At 44.4% G+C, this 19,634-nt stretch overlaps 2 protein-coding genes across 2 annotated transcripts in view; one reads left to right on the top strand and one right to left on the bottom strand.

Annotated features, from left to right (window-relative positions):
• Positions 1–16,891, bottom strand: part of LIMS2 (LIM zinc finger domain containing 2) — a 58,378-nt gene extending 41,487 nt beyond the window's left edge. The window contains exon 1 of the mRNA XM_070507369.1: positions 16,758–16,891. The gene's annotated coding sequence lies outside the window, so the exon portion shown is untranslated. The remainder of the gene's footprint in view (positions 1–16,757) is intronic.
• SFT2D3 (SFT2 domain containing 3) lies at positions 16,710–19,233 on the top strand. The gene has a single exon (XM_014837716.3). It carries the CDS (start codon positions 16,725–16,727, stop codon positions 17,361–17,363), a length of 639 nt encoding a protein of 212 aa, XP_014693202.3. The 5' UTR covers positions 16,710–16,724; the 3' UTR covers positions 17,364–19,233.
• Positions 19,234–19,634: the final 401 nt, after the last annotated feature.

Genomic DNA, 19,634 nt, shown 5'->3' with positions numbered 1-19,634 from the left:
CCAAAGTCAGGCACTTGGAGCCCAAGGATTCTGCTGGGCAAGAAGGGAATGGAGAAACCTGGGGGAACAAGGACTGGGCCTCCATCTAGTGGTTACTCTGTGATGCTTAGAAATGTTGTAGAAAATCAACAAATCCATGCTATTAAAGGCACTGTGGCACGATGGTTTGAAGACACAAACCATGGAGTCAGCTGATTCGTGTTCAAACACCGTCTGGCACTTACTGACTGTATGATTTTGGACAACTGCTCCCCTGCTCGGGCTCAGTCTCCTCATCTGTAAAACAGGGTTGATAACAACAGTACCCACCTCAACAGGATGTGTGGGGGTCGCATAAACTCAGCTTATGGACGTGGTGCTCAGACGTGTCGGTCTTTGTTTTACGCTCACTCTTAGAAAGTAATGAGGATCCCAAAGAGCTTTTATTTATGTGGACTACATCTACAAATATTTACCACATTGGAAATTAAAATGAAACATTTTCTTAAATTAGCTATTAATTTATTTTAAAATCAGTAAGAAAATTATTACATATTAACATAATGGTACATCTTTATGCAAACTAACTCTATTTTCCAAAGCAAAAAATAATTACTGAGATGTCTGGTCCCAGCCAAGATGAAGTAGCAGGAACAAGACCAAATATGTGATACAATTGCTTTCAAGATCCTGAACGTCACGAGCCAGCCCTCATGGCCTAGTGGTTCCAGTTCAGCGCTCTCACCGCTGCGGCAGCCCAGGTTCGCTTCCCAGTCACGGAACCACACCACTCGTCTGTCAGTGGCCATGCTGAACTAGAAGGATTTACAACTAGGATACACGATCATGCACTGGGGCTTTGGCGGGGGAGACAAAAAACAGAGGAAGACTGACAACAGATGTTAGCTCAGGGCAAATCCTTCCCTGCAAAAAAAAGAAAAAAAAAGATACTGAACATCAGGCAACAAAAGACAGTGATCCATCAGAGACAGGAAATGAACATGTGGACCCCACTGCTGCCCCAGTTTAGCACCTAGAGAGCGTTTGCAGGCCTTCGCCCAGAGGAATCCAGGTGAAGCTGAGCAGACGCCCTTAGTTACAGACAGGAGGCTGAGTCTGGAGAGACTTTGCAGCACTGGATACTGGAGAGAAGGCTGCAGAGAGGGCTCCAAAAGTCTCTGCAGAGCCCCTCAAGCATTCAGCTGAGCAGGATAAGCATATGCACCTGAGGAAATTGCTCCGGGCCACGGAAGAAGCTCCCAGAATTCGGGGGAGCCGGGCCTGGCACTCACAGAGGGCCAAGATGAACACCTATTTCCACCATCCAGATGGGGAAATGCCAGGAGAGAAGAATAAAAACTACCCAAACTGAACACAGAAGGGTAGACTGAAAAAAAATGAAGACAACGTCAGGGACCTGTAACACTATCACAAAATAGTAAAGTGTCGACACTAGGGCCCGGCCCCATGGCCCAGTGGTTAAGTTCGCACACTCCGCTGCAGGCGACCCAGTGTTTCATTGGTTCGAATCCTGGTCGTGGACATGGCACTGCTCATCAAACCATGCTGATGCAGCGTCCCACATGCCACAACTAGAAGGACCCACAACGAAGAACATACAATTATGTACCAAGGGATTTTGGGGAAAAAAAGGAAAAAAATAAAATCTTTAAAAAAAAAAGTCAACACTAGTAGACTGTGTGTAAGTTACGGATATATGACTTCTTAGAGCAACCACTAAAAAATCTATGCAAAGCCAGCCCCAGGTGGCCTAGTAGTTACGTGTAGCACACTACGCTTTAGCAGCCCAGGTTCGGTTCACGGGTGCAGAACTACACCAGTTAGTGGCCACGCTGTGCTGGTGGATCACACACTAAAAACAGAAGACGACTGGCACAGATATTCTTCAGCAAGAAAAAAAAAATCTATACAAAGAGGTACACCAAAAAACATTACGGATAAATCAAAATGGAATTCTAAAAATTATCCAAGGTCTATATAGGGAGGCAGGATAAAAAGGAATGGTCTATTGATACACACAATTTGGACATATCTCAAGGGCATTATGCTCAGTGAGAAAAGTCAGTCTTAAAACATTACATACTGTATGACTCATTCACACAACACCTTTAAAATAACAAAATTATAGAGAAAGAAAACAAGTAGGTGGTTGCCAGGGGTTGGGAATAGTTGGGATGGGGGGCTAGGTATGACTATAAAGGAGTTTTCTCATTAACGTGGGTTGTCCTTCCATTTATTTAGATTTCTTTAATTTCACTGAACGTTTGTTTTATGCATACAAGTCTTACACTGATCTAAATAGCTTATTCCTAAGTACTTTATTCTCTTTGGCACAACTGTAAATGGCCCTGTTAATTTCCTTTTCAGATTTTTCATTGCTAGTGTATAGAAACACAATTAAATTTTGCATATTAATCTCGTATCCTAAAATCCTGCTGAAGTATTTATTAATTCTAATAGTTTCATAGGGAATTTCTTAAGCTTTTCTATATACCAGATATCATCTGAAAATAGAGATGGTTTTCACTTCTTCTCTTCCAGTCTTGATGCCTTTTATTTACTTTTCTTGCCTATTTTCTCTGGCTAGAACATCCAGTACACTGTTGAATAGAAGTCTTCTTCCTCACTTGTAAATATCTATGCACCCAACATAGGAGCACCTAAATAAAGCAATTATTAACAGACATAAAAGGAAAAGTAGACAGAAACACGATAATAGTAGGACACTTTAACACTCCGCTTACACCAAAGGATAGATCACCCAAAGAGAAGATCAAAAAGAAACATTGGCCTTAAACAACACATTAGACCAGATGGACGTAGTACATATATAGAACATTCCATCCAAGAACTACAGGATACACATTCTTTTCAAATGCACATAGAACACTCTCCAGGATTAATCACATATTAGGGCACAAAACAAGTCTCAATAAATTTAGGAAGACTGAAATAATACCAAGCATCTTTTCTGACCACAAAGGTATGAAACTAGAAATCAATACAGGAAGAATGTCAGAAAAGCCACAAATATGTAGAGATTAAACAAAATGCTACAGAACAACAATTGGTTCAATGAAGAAATCAAAGGAGAAATCAAATAATACCTGAAGACATGCCAAAATTTATGGGATACAGCAACAGTGATTCTATGAGGCAAGATTATATCAAGTCAGGCCTACTCCCAACAAACAAGAAAAATCTCAAACAAACAATCTAACAGCATACCTAAAGGAACTGGAAAAAGAAGAACAAAGCCCAAACTCAGTAGAAGGAAGGAAATAATAAAAATCAGCACAGAAATAAATAAAATAGAGACTTAAAAAACAACAGAAAAAAATCAATGACACTAACAGATGTTTCCTTGAAAAGATAAACAAAATTCATAAACCTTTAGCTAGACTCACCAAGAAAAAAACAGAGAAGGCTCAAATAAATATGAGCAGAAACAAAAGAGGAGAAATTACAACAGACACCTCAAAAATATAAAGATTATAAGAGAATACTACAAAAAGCTGTACGCCAACAAATTGGATAATCTAGAAAAAATGGATAAATTCTTAGAATCATACAAGCTTCCAAAGCTGAATCAAGAAGAGAGAATTTGAATAGATCAATCACCAGTAAGGAGATCAAAACAGTAATCAAAAACCTCCCAAACAATAAAGGTCTAGGAACAGACGGCTTCCCTGGTGAATTCTACCAAAGAAGACTTAATACCTATCCCTCTCAAACTCTCAGAAAAAACTGAAGAGGAGGGGAGCCTTCCCATTCATTCTAGGAAGCCAACATTACCCGGATACCAAACCAGACAAGACAACACAAAAAAAGAAAATTAGAGGTCAATATCACTGATGAACACTGATGTAAAAATCCTCAACAAAATACTAGCAAATCGAACACAACAATACATTAAAAAGAGCCCACACCATCATCAGGTGGGATTCATTCCAGGGATGCAGGGATGGTTCAACAACCACAAATCAATCAGCTTGAAACACCACACTAACAAAATGAAGAATAAAAATCACATGATCATCTCAATAGATGCAGAGAAAGCATGTGACAAGATGGAGCATCCATTTATGACAAAATTTCTGAAGAAAATGGGTATAGAAGGAAAGTATTTCAACATAACAAAGGCTATATATGACAAACCCACAGCTAATATTCTTAATGGAGAAAAACTGCGAGCTATCCCTCTAAGAACAGGAACCAGACAAGGATGCCCACTGTCACCACTCTTATTTAACGTAGTGTTGGAAGTCCTAGCCAGAGCAGTCAAGGAAGAAATAGAACAAAGAATCTTAAAACTTACATGGAACAAAAAAAGACCCTGAACAGCTAAAGCAACCCTGAGAAAAAAGAACAAAGCTGGAGGCCTCACAATCCCTGATTCCAAAATATACTACAAAGCTATAGTAACCAAAACAGCCTGGTACTGGCATAAAACAGACACACAGATCAAGGGAACAGAACTGAGAGCCCAGAAATAAACCCACACATTTATGGACGCTTAATTTTCAACAAGGGAGCCAAAAGCATATGATGGAGAAAGGAGAGTCTCTTCAATAAACGGTGTTGGGAAAACTGGACAGCCACATGCAAAAGAATGAAAGTAGACCATTATCTTACACCATGCACAAAAATCAACTCAAAATGGATTAAAAACTTGAATGTAAGACCTGAAACCATGAAACTCCTAGAGGAAAACTTAGGCAGTACGCGCTTTGATATCAGTCTTAGCAGCATATTTTCAAGTACCATGTCTGACTGGGGAAGGGAAACAACAGAAAAAAATTAACAAATGGGACTAGAAAAAGCCTCCAGTCAGCAAGGAAACCACCAACACAAAAAGACAACTTAACAATTGGGAGAAGATATCTGCAAACTGTACATCAGATAATGATTAATATCCAAAATATATAAAGAACTCATACATCTCAACAACAACAAAAAAACTAACAACCCAATTAAAAAATGGGCAACAGATCTGAACAGACATTTCTCCAAAGACGACATTACAGACAGCCAACAGGCACATGAAAGATGTTCAACATCACTAATTATCAGGGAAATGCAAATCAGAACTACTATGAGGGGCCACCCCGGTGGTGCAGCAGTTAAATTCACACACTCTGCTTCAGCAGCTGGGGGTGTGCCGGTTTGGATCCCAGGGGCAGACTTTCACACCACTTGTCAAGCCATGCTGTGGCAGGTGTGCCACATATAAAATAGAGGAAGATGGGCACAGATGTTAGCTCAGGACTAATCTTCCTCAAAAAACCAAAAAACACTACAATGAGATATCACCTCGCTCCCATCAGAATGGTTATAATTAACAAGAAAGGAAATAAGTGTTGGAGAGGATGTAGAGAGAAAGGAACCCTCCTACAGTGCTGATGAGAGTGCAAACTGGTGCAGCTACTATGGAAAACAGTATGGAGATTCCTCAAAGAAAAGAACAGAACTACCATATGATCCAGCTATTCTGCTGCTAGGTATTTACCCAAAGAACATGAAAACACGAATGTGTAAACATCCATGCACCCCTATGTTCAGTGCAGCATTATTCACAATAGCAAGACTTGGAAGCAACCTAGGTGCCCATCAAGGGACAAATGGATAAAGAAGATGTGGTCTATATACACGATGGGCTACTACTCAGCCATAAGAAGTGATGAAATCCGGACATTTGTGACAACATGGATGGACCTTGAGGGTATTGTGCCAACTGAAGTAAGTCAGAGGGAGAAAGTCAAATACTGTATGATCTCACTCATAAATAGAAGACAAAAACAACAACAAACAAACACACAGAAACAGAGATGGGATTGGTGGCTACCAGAGGGGAGGGGGGAGGCAGGAGGGTGAAAGGGGTGATGAGGCACGTCTGTGTGGTGCTGAGTTGTAATTAGTCTTTGGGTGGTGAACATGATGTAATCTACACAGAAATCGAAATATACTGATGTACACTCGAAACCTATATAATGTTATAAACCAATGTTATAACAGTAAAAAAAAAAAAAAAAAAAAAAAGTCTTGCTCCTGATCCTAGGCTGAAAGCATACAGTCTTTACTATTAAATGTATTAGCTGTGGGTTTTTCACAGACCCCCTTTATCATGCTGAGCAATTTCCCTTCCACTCTTGGTGGCTGATACGTTTTATCATGAAAAGGTGTTACATTTTGTCAAATGCTTTTCCTATATTAATTGAAAGGATCATGTCACTTTTATCATTTATTCTGCTAATGTGGTGTATTACACTGTTTGATGTTCATATATTATTCCAACCTTGTATTTCTGGGATAAATCCCACTTGGTCATAGTGTATAATCCTTTATATCTATCGCTGGATTTTGTTTGCCAGTAATTAGCTGAGGATTTTTGTATATCCTTAAGTGATGTTGGTCTGTAGTTTTCTTTTTTGTGAGGTCTTTCACTGGTTTTGATATCAAGTACTTGGTCTCATAGTATGAGCTGGAAAGTATTCCCAGCTGACTGGGCAAGGGAAGAATTTTTGGAAGAATCTGTCAAAGATTGGTATTAATTCTTTTTTAAACATTTAGTAGAATTCCCCAGTCAAGCCTGTAGTCCTGGGTTTTCCTTTGTTGGTAGTTTTTAAATTGCTAATTCAATTTTTTTATTTGTCATAGGTCTATTTAAGTTTTCTATTATTTCTTGAGTCAGCGTTGGTAGTTTGTGTGTTTCTATGAATTTGTCCATTTCACTTAGATTATCTAATTTGCTGGTATAGAACTGTTCATAGAATTCTTATAATCCTTTTTATTTCTGTAAGACTGACAGTTACGTCCTTTCTTTCATTTCTGATTTTAGTCATTTGAGTGTTCTCTTTTTGTGTTGATCAGTTTAGCTAAAGGTTTGTCAGTTTTCTTGATCTTTTCAAAGAGCCCACTACTGGTTTCATTGGTTTTTTCCCCCTATTCTCTATTTCATTTATTTCCACTCTAATCTACCTTGTTTCCTTCCTTCTGCTTGCTTTCGGTTTAGTTTGCTCATCTGTGTCTAACGTCTTCAGGTGAAAAGTTAGGTTATTGATTGGAGATCTTCTTTTTATAATGTAGATTTTTACACGTATAAATTTTCCTCTAAGCACTGCTTTTCTTGCATCCCATAAGTTTTTGTAGGTTTGTCTTCATTTTCATTCATCTCCATATATTTTCTAATTTCCTTTATGATTTATTCTTTGACCCATTTGTTCTTTAGGAATGTGTTACTTAACTTCCAGGTATTTGTAAATTTCCCAAATTTCCTTCTGTTACTGATTTCTAATTTCATTCCATTGTGGTCAGAGAACTTACTTTGTATGATATCAATCATCTTAGGTTTATTGAGGTTTGTCCTAATGGCCCAGCATATGATGTGTTCTGGAGAGCATTTCACGTGCCCGTGAGAATGTATACTCTGCTGCTGTTTGGTGAAGGGTTCTATAGATGTCTCCTCTCTTTTCTGTGCTGTTACTGTTACACATATTATTACATCCATATATATTATAAACAACAATACATTGTTATGATCAATAGTTTACATAATCTTATGTCTTTTAAAGAATCTGTGAGAAGAAACTGGAACAACTATATGTTTATAGAATTTGCTATATTAACCTTCTTATTTCTATTTCTTCTCATGGATTTCAGTTATCATCTGGTGTCATTACTTTACTCCAAAATGGCTTTCTTCCCACCTACTTCCTTTGTGCTCTTCTTGTCAAATAACATTTTGACAAAATGTTGACACGTTAAGTTTCTATATGTGAAAAGCCTAACAGTACAACTATATACATACGTCTTAGGAAATTACTTTTTAAATCAGTTAAGAGAAGAAAGGAGAAGAAACATGCAATTATCCTGTCTTTGTAATCATCCACCTTCACCAACACTATTTTTTGTGTGGATTTGAATTACTATGTGGTGTCATCTGCTTTAGGTCTAAAGAATTTCCTTCAGTATTTCTTGTAGGTCAGGCCTGCAGGCAATAAATTCTCTCCATTCCCTTCATCTTGAAAGGTGTTTTTATTTTTTGAAAGACAGTTTTGCTGGACACAGAACTCTTGGTTGACAGCTTTCTGCTTTAAGCACTTTGACTACATTAGACCACCATCTTGTGGCCTCCACTGTTTCTGATGAGACATCAGCTGTGTGCCTCAATGTACCTCCCTTATACACGATAAGTTGTTCTCCTCTTGCTGCTTTTAATATTTACTCTATAAAGAGATAACTTTGGCTTTCAACATTGTGACTATGATATACCTGGTGTGGATCTCTCTGTGTTTATCCTACTTGGAGTTCATTCTTCTTGGATGTACAGATTGTTTTTCATCAAATTTGGGAAATTTTCAACCATGACTCCTTCTAATAAATAAATTTTATGCCCCTTTCTCTCTCTTCTCTCCATTATGCCTATTTTGGTGCACTTTACGGTGGCTCGCGTTTCTCTGAGGCTCTGATCATTTTCTTTTTTCTTCCCCCTTTGTTTTTCTGATTGCATTATCTCCATTGATCCGTCTTCAAGATCACTAATTCATTCTTCTGCCAACTCAAATCTACTGTTGAAACCCCCACTGAATTTTTCATTTTGGTCATTGTACTGTTCATCTCCAGAATTTTTATTTGGTCATTTTTTATAATTTCCAGGTCCTCATTAATCTTCTGTCTGATGAGATATTGTCATCAAGCCTTCCTTTAATTCTTTAAGCATGGTTTCCTTTAGTTTTTTGAGAATATTTATACTGGCTGCTTTAAGTATTTGTCTACTAAGTCCAACATCTGGGCCCCTTCAAAAGCAGTTACACTTTCCTGTTTCTTCTTGTGTCTCAAGTTTTTGTTGAAAACTGGAAGTTTTAGATACTATACTATAGCCACTCTGGATACTAATTCCCTCACCCCCAGAGGTTAATGCTGTTGCTGCCTGCGTGGTCATTTGTTTAGTGACTTGCTGAACTAACTGTGACGTCTATTTCCTCTGCAGTGTGTAGCTTCTGATGCCCCTACTCAGATTTTGTCTTGCTCTTATCTTTTAGCCTGGCTACCTAAGGGTCACCTCAGGGTCAACATAAGCCACTTATCGGTCAAAGGTTGTACTTAAACCTCTTTGGACAGTTAAGATTTTTTTTTACCCTTCACCATTGGATGTATGTGTGGCTTGGATGCTATCGCAGTTCAAGGAGTTTACTTTTTTTTTTGGCCTATGTTCAGCCAGACACAAGTAGCTTGGACTTCCACCCCTCTTATCACTCCTAAGAATGTTCAGCCACGGGCACAGTCTTCCAGACTCCCAGCAATGTGTGTGGTTTTATGTTAAAGCGTGGCTTCCAAGGCATTATCCCTTCATCAGAGTAGCTTATTGTTCAGCCAGTGTTTGGTCAAAGGTTGTGCTGAAGGCCCTTATTCCAGTGGGGCTTCTGCTTGTGTTGATGGGTCTTTGTGTAGCCTAGGGAGTGCTTCCAAGCCTGCCTCACACCCTGCTGTACTTGCTCCTGAGTGGGTGAAGCCTCATGCTTATATACACAGACTTTCTCGGGGTTGACAGCAATCTCAGGAGGGTTCCTCTTTCCCAGGTTCTATTAAACTTCTGGTTTCTCTGCCATTTGGCTTGTTGCTACCAGTACTGGAGTTATGAGTGCTCTCTTAATTGCTCTTAACCAAAATCTCCATTGTTTTTACCAACACCCAACATGAAATCTTCCACTTTCTGTTCCAAATAAAGTCAGTCCCCCTCAGACAGAGCTAGGTGCTCTGAGTCCTTGTGGCCTGGTTCTCCCCTGGACAGAGTCTCTGCACCGCTGCACAGCACCTAGGTTTGGGGATAGCAACCCACTTACCCCAGAGTGACGCTTCTTCTTTAAAAGTGGGCACTGGGAGGAGAGTAGCTCCTGATCTTACTGGCTTGCGTATCCTGGTGCGGAACCTCCCCCTATAAGCAACCTAGAAGTCCCAGTATTCTTAGCCTGCTCAGCTGGATTAGAGCTTCTGCCCTACAGGCAGAGTCTGCATGGCAGTGGCCCTCACTTCTTGGCTGCACCAAGCAGAATACCTGGAGTAGAGGTTCTGTAAGACGAAGCTGGCATGGGAGGGAGGGAGTTGTGGCTCAGTTGCCACCGATTTCTTACTGAGATTTAGTGGCAGCCGGGGAGGTGCAGAGGACGCGGCCAAGCAGGGACAGCACAGCAGACAGGGAAGGGAGGGAGACACACTCCGAAATCCTCTCAACAGCAGCACGGATCACACCTGGGACTGACTGGCTCTGGGGAAAAAATCAAGTCTCCCAGAGGATGGGGAGAGGATTTGGTGAGTAGGGTACTGCTTCCTTAGATGAAAGGTGAAAGTCTTCAATAATTAATAAGGCTTGCTCCAGCCCCTCTCCCCTTGTGGAGGTAGGAGCTGGAATCTGCCCAATGTGCTAAGATCTGACTATCGTGGGAAGGGAAGACACAGGCATCAAAAGATCCCTGGACGCCCCCCATCTCCAATGCTGCGGATCCCCCAGCACCCCACCTTCTGGTCACGTGACTGGCACCTGACTCACACTGGACAGTGGGTCCCTTCCCAGGGCTTGTGGTCTGGTTCCGGCAAAAGCTCCGGGCTGCTGGCCGCCATGCCTTCCCGGGGAGAAGCCAGGCCATCTGCTGCCACAGAGAGCACAGAGCAGGCCTTCAGAAGAAGGACTGAGCTTAAACACAAAGTAAGCGCAGACTCTAGGGATCTCTGCCTTCGTTTGAGCCTCTTGCTCCTTTGTATCTCACAATACCATTCACTGCAGGTCTATGTTCAGAACGATGGTGCAGGACATGCATATTCGATTATCCTGAAATGCATTATACTACTGAGGAAATAAATGGACTACATTTAATTTTGTTTGTAAGTGTAAACGGGCACAGAGTGACAGGAGATGCTATTTTAGGGTGGTCAGAGAAGGACACGGTGAAGACGGACATTCAAACAGAGACTGAACAGAAAGTATGAGCTCTAAAGATACTGAGGGGTGGGCGATGAGGAGGAATGTTCTAGGCTGAGAACAAGGGCAAAGGCACTGAGGTGGGAACAAGTTCTACATCTCCAGAAATAACTCAGAGCCAGCCACGTCTAGAACGGAATGAGGGAGAGAGAGGAGGTAAAGGGGTACCAGGGGGCCACACAGGTGACGTAAGGACACCAGGCACCGTGACAGAGTCCAGGTGGGCATGGGCCAGGCTGCGGTGAGGCGTTAGCAGCGGGGGAGAGGGAAACAGTCCGATACTGGATGGATTTCCAGGTAGAGCGGGCAGGACTTGCTGACAGAGTGTGACTCACTGAGATGAGGATGGAAGAGGGGAGCAGTTACAGCTTTGGGGGTGAGAAGAAATTGGGAATCAAAATTTTCATTTTACCAAACTAACAGAAAAAACTCAAGAACACAGTACCATTCACAATCACAACAAAAAGAATAAAATACCTCGGGGTGAATTTAAGGAAGTGAAAGACCTATACAACGAAAACTACAAGGCTTTTCTGAAAGAAACGGTTGACGACATCAAGAGATGGAAAGACATCCCACGCACGTGGATTGGAAGAATAAACATAGTTAAAATGTCCATACCACCTAAAGCAATCTACAGATTCAATACCATCCCAATCAGAATCCCAATGACATTCTTTACAGAAACAGAACAAAGAATCCTAAAATCCACATGGGGCAACAAAAGACCCCGAATTGCTAAAGCAAACCTGAGAAAAAAGAACACAGCTGGAGGCATCACAATCCCTGACTTCAAAAGATACTACAAAGCTACAGTAATCAAAACAGCATGGTACTGGTACAAAAACAGATGCACAGACCAATGGAACAGAACTGAAAGCCCAGAAATAAAACCACACATCTATGGACAGCTAATCTTCGACAAAGGAGCTGAGGGCATACAATGGAGAAAAGAAGTCTTCTCAACAAATGGTGCTGGGAAAACTGGAAAGCCATATGTAAAAGAATGAAAATTGACCATTCTTGGGCCGGCCCCGTGGCCGAGTGGTTAAGTTCGCACACTCAGCTGCGGCAGCCCAGGGTTTCACTGGTTTGGATCCTGGGTGCGGACATGGCACCACTCGTCAGGCCACGTTGAGGCGGTATCCCATATGCCACAACTAGAAGGACCTGCAACTAAGATATACAACTATGTACGAGGGGGGATTTGGGGAGATAAAGCAGGGGAAAAAAAAAAAAAGATTGGCAACAGGTGTTAGCTCAGGTGCCAATTTAAAAAAAAAATGAAAATTGACCATTCTTTTTCACCATTCACCAAAATAAACTCAAAATGGATCAAAGACCTAAAGGTAAGACATGAAACCAGAAGCCTTCTAGAAGAAAATGTAGGCAGTACACTCTTTGACATCAGTATTAAAAGATCTTTTCGGACACCATGTCTTCTCAGACAAGGGAAACAATAGAAAGAATAAACAAATGGGACTTCATCAGACTAAAGAGCTTCTTCAAGGCAAAGGAAAACAGGATTGAAACAAAAAACCCACTAACTGGGAAAAAATATTTGCAAGTCATACATCGACAAAGGGTTAATATCCATAATATATAAAGAACTCACACAACCCAGCAACAAAAAAATCAAACAACCCGATCAAAAAATGGGCAGGAGACACAAACAGACATTTCTCCAAAGAAGATATACAGATGGCCAATAGGCACATGAAAAGATGTTCATCATCACTGATCATCAGGGAAATGCAAATCAAAACTACACTAAGATATCACCTTACACCCATTAGAATGACAAAAATAACCAAAACTAATAGTGACAAGTGTTGGAGAGGTTGTGGAGAAAAAGGAACCCTCATACACTGCTGGTGGGAATGCAAACTGGTGCAGTCACTATGGAAAACAGTACGGAGATTCGTCAAAAAGTTAAAAATAGAACTACCATACGATCCAGCCATCCCATTACTGGGTATTTATCCAAAGAGCTTGAAGTCAGCAATCCCAAAAGTCCTATGCACCCCAATGTTTATTGCAGCACTGTTTACAATAGCCAAGACGTGGAAGCAACCTAAGTGTCCAGCAACAGACGAATGGATAAAGAAGATGTGGTACATATATACAATGGAACACTACTCAGCTGCAAAACAGAACAAAATCATTCTATTTGCAATAACATGGATGGACCTTGAGAGAATTATGTTGAGTGAAATAAGCCAGCGAGAGAAGGATAATCTGTGTATGACTCCACTCATATGAGGAATTTAAAATTATGGACCAAGAACAGTTTAGTGGATACCAGGGGAAAGGTGGGGTGGGGGGTGGGCACAAAGGGTGAAGTGGTGCACCTACAACATGACTGACAAACATTAATGTACAACTGAAATTTCACAAGATTGTAACCTATCAATAACTCAATAAAAAAAAAAAAAGAAGAAAACAAACAACTATCTGCGTGAAACTGATCCCGCAATGAGCATCTAGAAGAAAAATACTGAGAAACAACCTACATCTCCAGCAGCAGGAGACGGTCAAGGGACTGATGGATGGTGGAGCCAGGGACGGAGCCCAGGATATTAAGGCTATCGGGAAAGTGATAATTACCAGCAACACACGTCTGGGACAATGTCTACATTTGGATAAAGGACAAAAAGCAGGCTGCAAAAACAGATAAAACAGTAGAATTAAATACAGTTTCCCCCCCCCCAAAAAAAAAAAAATTTAAAATAGAACTACCATAGGATCCAGCTATCCCACTACTGGGTATCTATCCAAAGAGCTTGAAGTCAGCAATTCCAAAAGTCCTATGCACCCCAATGTTCACTGCAACATTTTTCACAATAGCCAAGACGTGGAAGCAACCTAAACGCCCATCAACAGATGATTGGATAAAGAAGATGTGGTGTATATATACAATGGAATACTACTCAGCCAGAAAAAAAGAACAAAATCATCCCATTTGCAACAACATGGATGGACCTTGAGGGAATTTTGTTAAGTGAAATAAAGCCAGATAGAGAAAGACGAACTCTGTATGACTCCATTCATATGAGGAATTTAAACATGTGGACAAAGAGAACAGATTAGTGGCTACCAGGGGAAAGGGGGGCTGGGGGGTGGGCACAAAGGGTGAAGGGGTGCACCTACAACATGACTGACAAACAATAAAGTACAACTGAAATTTCACAAGATTGTAACCTATCATTAACTCAATAAAAATTAAATTGAAAAAAAAATTTTATTTTACACGTCATTTTCAAGGTACCTATTAGATACCCAGTAGAGGGGGGCGTCTACTATGGGGTCTGCACCCGGAATTTCCCTGCAGTAGTTGGTGGTGGGCGGGGTCAGAGGAGCATTTTATGATGTCCTTCTATGAGTGCTGGAACCAAACCTGAGCAGACTCCTGGCCTGCACAACACCATTCCCAGAGAAAGCCTCTTTATATAAGGAGAGGCTCATAGGGTTAAAAACCAAAGCTCACCACCTCTAGCCCTGCCCTAGCCATTTTTGGGGTGACACTGGTGAGGTTATTTAACTTCGCAGTATTTCAGTTTCCCTCATCTGTAAAGTAAGCAGAACAACCCCTGTCTTTTCCATCTCACAGCTGCATAAAAGATGAGGTAACATCATTTATGTACCAGCACCCTACTTCCTGTCTCTGATTTTGACTTCTCCATGTCACATAAGTGGAATCACACAGTATTTGCCTTTTTGTGTCTGGCTTATTTCACTTAGCATAATGTCCTCAGGGTTCACCCACGTTGTATGTCAGCATTTCTTTCCTTTTTAACTGAATAATATCGCATTGTACGTATACACCGTCTTTTGCTTCTCCATCCATCCATGCATGGGCACTTGGGTTGCTTCTGCCTCTTGGCTATCGTTAATGACACTGCTATGAACATGGGCGTACAAACATCTCAAGACCTTGCTTTCAGTTCTTTTGGGGATATGGTCAGAAGTGGAATTACTGGGTCATATGGTATTTCTATTTTTAATTTTTTGAGGAACCACAACACTGTTTCCCATAGCAGCTGTCGCATCTTATACTGCCACCAACAGTGCACAAGGGTTCCAATTTCTCCACATCCTGGCCAACATTTGCTACTTTCTGGCTTTTTGTTAGTAGCTGTCCTAACAGTTTTGCCCATGGTAAGTGATCACGATGGTCACTAATATACCAAGTGAGATGACAAACTGGAACGTATTTTGAAAGAGTAGTATCTGTCAGGATCCAACTAAGAAAACAGAAAGCATTGCAGGGAATTTAATAGGGGAAATTGGTTACACACCTAACAGAAAGTCTGAGAAGCCAAACAGAGATAACAGCAGAAAGCCCTTAACACCTGCGTCTTCCTAGGGTAAAGGACAAAGGAGTGTTACTAGCCCAGGGGCTGGGACTACCCAGGGGAAGTCAGTGCCAAGGCGAGGGAAGCTGTAGTGCGGCCAAAAGCAGAAACAGGGCGAATACTCTGGCTTCCCCCCTCTCCCCTGCAGCGCCTCCAAAGCCAGGGAACAGAGGACTACGAGCGACTAGGCCTGCAGAGGCCAGCGCGGCCTGCCATCCCCCGTGCAGAGTTGGGAAGGAATTTTTCCTGGGGCAAATGAGCGAAGCCCTGCACCAGAGCGGACTGCCGCGTAACCTGTCTGTACTGTACGTTACGTTACACGAGGACGTCCATATCATATTCACGTTCACAGCAGGTACTTAGAAGTCTAGCAAAATACGTTTCCAATCAACGGCTTCAGGAAGCAGCTACAAAGCCGTTCAGACACCTCTACTGCACCGAAATTGGCAGCTGTGTCCATCTGGGCAACACCCATTTGTTAGGCCTTTGCAGCAGGCTTTCAGGTCCTAGGAGAAGAGAGATGAAAGGGACCCTGTTCTCGAGAGGCTGGCACAGCCTTAAACAGGTGAACGTTCACAACTGCGGAAGGTGAGAACTTAGAGAAAACGCACCCACGCTGGAGAGCAAGTGGCAGGAAGCGCAAGCTTGCTCTGAATGCCGGAGAGTGGGAACAGCCAGGCAGAAACCAGAGGGGGCGGGGGCCTGGCGGGTGTAGACACGGGCCGAAGGACCTCAACGCGGCTCTGAGAAAGAGCAGGGCCCCGGGACGCGGCCTCCAAACAGATGGGGAGTTGACTGGGACGTGGGACGTGGGCGAGCGGACCAGCGCCATCGGACGCCGCGTCCGAGGCGCCAGGAGCACGCAGAGCGGAACCAAGACACATGCCGGGGTGCCACCACCGTGCCAGGCCTCTGCCGAAACCGGGAACAGAGGCGAGGGGAGTCGGCGGGAGGGGGTCACCTCCTCCTTATCAAGTCCCCGCCTTCCCAAAGCAGCCCCTAGGTCCTGCAGGTCTGAACCTTTCTAACGTAAGTTTACTGAGATAACGGTAGTGACGTCAGCCCACAGGTTGGAGAAACAACAGGGAGACCCCGTGTACCCTTTACCCAGGTTCCCCAACATCCTACAGAACCAGAGCGCATGGCCACGGCCAGGGTGGCAGGAGCCGTGAGGGCAGACGCAGGAGCGCCATCGCCACGAGGCTCCCTCTGGCACCCTTTCACAGCCGGCCGCCGCGCCGGGACCAACCCGGGCCGGACCAAGACCACTCCCCGCGAGACTCAGCTCCGCGCGAGGAGGCCGGCGCAGCGGGCGGCCCCGCCCCTTCCGCCCCCCGGGCCCAGCGGAACCGGAAGCAGCGCGCCCCCACCTCCCCGGGGCCACCCCGTCCAAGATGGCGGACCTGCACCGCCAGCTGCAGGAGTACCTGGCACAGGGGAAAGCAGGCGGGCCGGCAGCCGCGGAGCAGGACGGGGAGCCCGCGGCGGGGAGCGGGCCGGCGGGGGCATGGCTGGGCCGCGCGGGCCTGCGCTGGACGTGGGCGCGGAGCCCCGCGGAGCCATCGGCGGCGGCGGGCCCGGCGTGCCTGCCGAGCGTGACGCGCGCGCAGCGGCTGGCGGCGAGCGGCGTGTGCCTGCTGCTGGCCGCGCTCTGCTTCGGCCTGGCCGCACTGTACGCGCCCGCGCTCCTGCTGCGGGCGCGCAAGTTCGCGCTGCTCTGGTCGCTGGGCTCGGCGCTGGCGCTGGCGGGCGGCGCGCTCCTGCGGGGCGGCGCGGCGTGCGGACGCCTGCTGCGCGGCGAGGAGGCGCCGTCGCGGCCCGCGCTGCTCTACGCGGCCGCGCTGGGCGGCACGCTGTACGCGGCGCTGGGCCTGCGCAGCACGGTGCTCACGGCGCTGGGCGCATGCGCGCAGGTGGCCGCCCTGTTGGCGCTGCTCCTCGGCCTGCTGCCCTGGGGCACGGGCTCCGCGCTGCGTCTCGCCCTCGGGCGGCTGGGCTCGGGCGCCCGCCTCGCCAAGGCGCTGCCCGTGTGAGAGGCCCGGGGACGGCCTCCAGGCAAGGACGCGGAGCCGGCCGTCGGGCGAGGACGCGGAACCGGCCCGGGGAGAGAACGCGGAGCCGGCCATCGGGCGAGGATGCGGTGCCGACCCCCGGGCGAGGAAGCGGAGCCGGAGCGAGCTGTGCGCGCGCGGGTGCGCAGGCCGTCGGTCTGGAGCGGCTGTCGGGGAGCCCTGCAGTGGCGCGGCCTGAGGCGGCCCCGGGGATTGGCTGGACGTGCCGAGACGCGGACGACGAGCTGCTGCTGCGTTCGCCGCGCGCTCGGACGGAGCTCAGCGGAAACAGCGGCTCTGCAGCTCTAACTGGTCGCCCTGTGCCTCTCCCCGACTCCTCACCGGTAACTGCTGTGGCTGAGTGTAGCAGTTTAGCTACAGTAAGCCGCTGTTTGCTTCGTCTCTTGGAAAGTATTTTCCCTCATTCTTCCACGTGAGTGGATCGCCAAGGGTATCAGACTAAAGAGTAAACTTAGCTGCCGGATTTTTTTTAAGTACTTTAGTTAAGATGGTTCGCCTCGTTTTTTCTTGTTTTAGAGAAATTGTAAATTGGTGCCTTATAAAATTAAAACACAATTGGCTTTGTATTAGACGATGAAAGCGACGGACCAAAAGGGAGCAGCTGCGCCCCGGGAAGTACGGTGTGCAGCAAGGTGCGTGCAGACGCTTCGAGAGGTCCCGCGCGCGGAGCCGGGCTGGGGGCGCCTGGGAGATGGAGGACAGCTCTACGTCCAAGTTCCCATATTTGGGGGGAACCATGGATCTCTGCAGGGCCCAGTTACCATTCCTAATTTTATGATCTGCTTTTTAAACCATAGTCCATACTTTGTACTGATCCTAATGCAACGTAAGATGCTTTTCATATGTAATTGCAAATCTCCGTTTTAGGGTTCAGCACTTTTGTCTAAGACCTTATTGGATACCTTAATTTATTGCCAGAAAGTATGGGCTCAATATTCCGATGAGTCCAGAAAACTATATATTTTGTCAGTAGCTATATATTTATAAGTAAAATGTGTTTAGAACTTTAACATTCTATGCCGGTGGTTCTCAGTTCACATCAGAATTACTCGAAGAGCCAAACCTCAGTCAGTTCCATCAGAATCCCTGGGGTGGGAGCCAGGCATCAGGACTTTATTAGCGCTCCCCAGATGATACTGTGTTCCCCTGAGGTTGAGAACTACTTTTCTGTGCACTGGATTGCACAACTTGAAAATAATCGTCATTTTCTGGGGCCGGATTCCAGTGTTGCCTTAAACGGATGTGTCAGGCAGCACTGGAGCATTACCTCTTTGTCCAAACTCAAAACTTACGTTCCTCATGCCTGGGTCCCGATCAGTGTCCGAAGCCGTGCCCCAAGAAGTGACATCCAGTGACCGACATCCACACTGTGGCCCCCAGGCTGCTTCACCCTCAGCCCAGTGTTCTCGCAGACGACCGCCTGTGCTGTCAGTGCACAGGGTTGCCTACCTCAAGAGCACCGCCCAGCGGGTGTACGGGCACGCGCTGTTTGCCGGGACTCGTTGATCTTCTCAACTGGAAAACTTGAGTTATTGACTGCTCTATCCCCCAGTTAAATCTCTGTTCTAGTTCTAAATTTCTCTACAATTTGCACAGCTGAAGATTTTACAATGTTTAGCGTATTGTTATGTTGATGCTATTATACTTAAAAAGAATTTTCCCCAACATTTTGTCAAGAATTCAAACACTGAAAATCTAGCTTTTATAAAATTTGAAGTGCAATATCTTGTATATTTTGACACTGATGTTTTAAAAAATATATATATATCTTAAGTAATGTATAATGTAGAGATTTCAGTTTTCTCTAAATGAATTCCTTCTCCAAATGTAATCTGATTATCTGCTTACTGAGGTGTACTGTTTTTTTAAAAGTTAAAGCCTAACGTATTAAGATGATAAAGTTCTTACTACGTAAATCTCAGAAAAAGGAGCCTAATCTCAATATGGGTTTGGTCTCTGGATCTCTTTAGCTTCTCAGAGTTTGATTACAACTTTTTAAGCTATACGAGTGGATGGTAAATAACATCCAAAAACCTAAAGCAATCTTGAGCCATCTAATTGTGTGTTTACAGTGAGGTGCTGATAAATAAGATGCTTTTAATTTCAAAGTAAAGTGAAAATTATTCACTTGTAGTCTCTAGGTTCTAATACCCTAAGAAGCAGTGTGTGCCGTCAACCTTGTCTCACTCTGCAGAAATAACTCAGCTTTACCATTTTTGACATTAATAAAGA

Source organism: Equus asinus, chromosome 4 (assembly GCF_041296235.1).
Source record: "Equus asinus isolate D_3611 breed Donkey chromosome 4, EquAss-T2T_v2, whole genome shotgun sequence".
Lineage (NCBI taxonomy): Eukaryota > Metazoa > Chordata > Mammalia > Perissodactyla > Equidae > Equus > Equus asinus.
The sequence above is the reverse complement of the archived record's forward strand: the minus strand, read 5'-3'. Positions and strand labels throughout refer to the sequence as shown.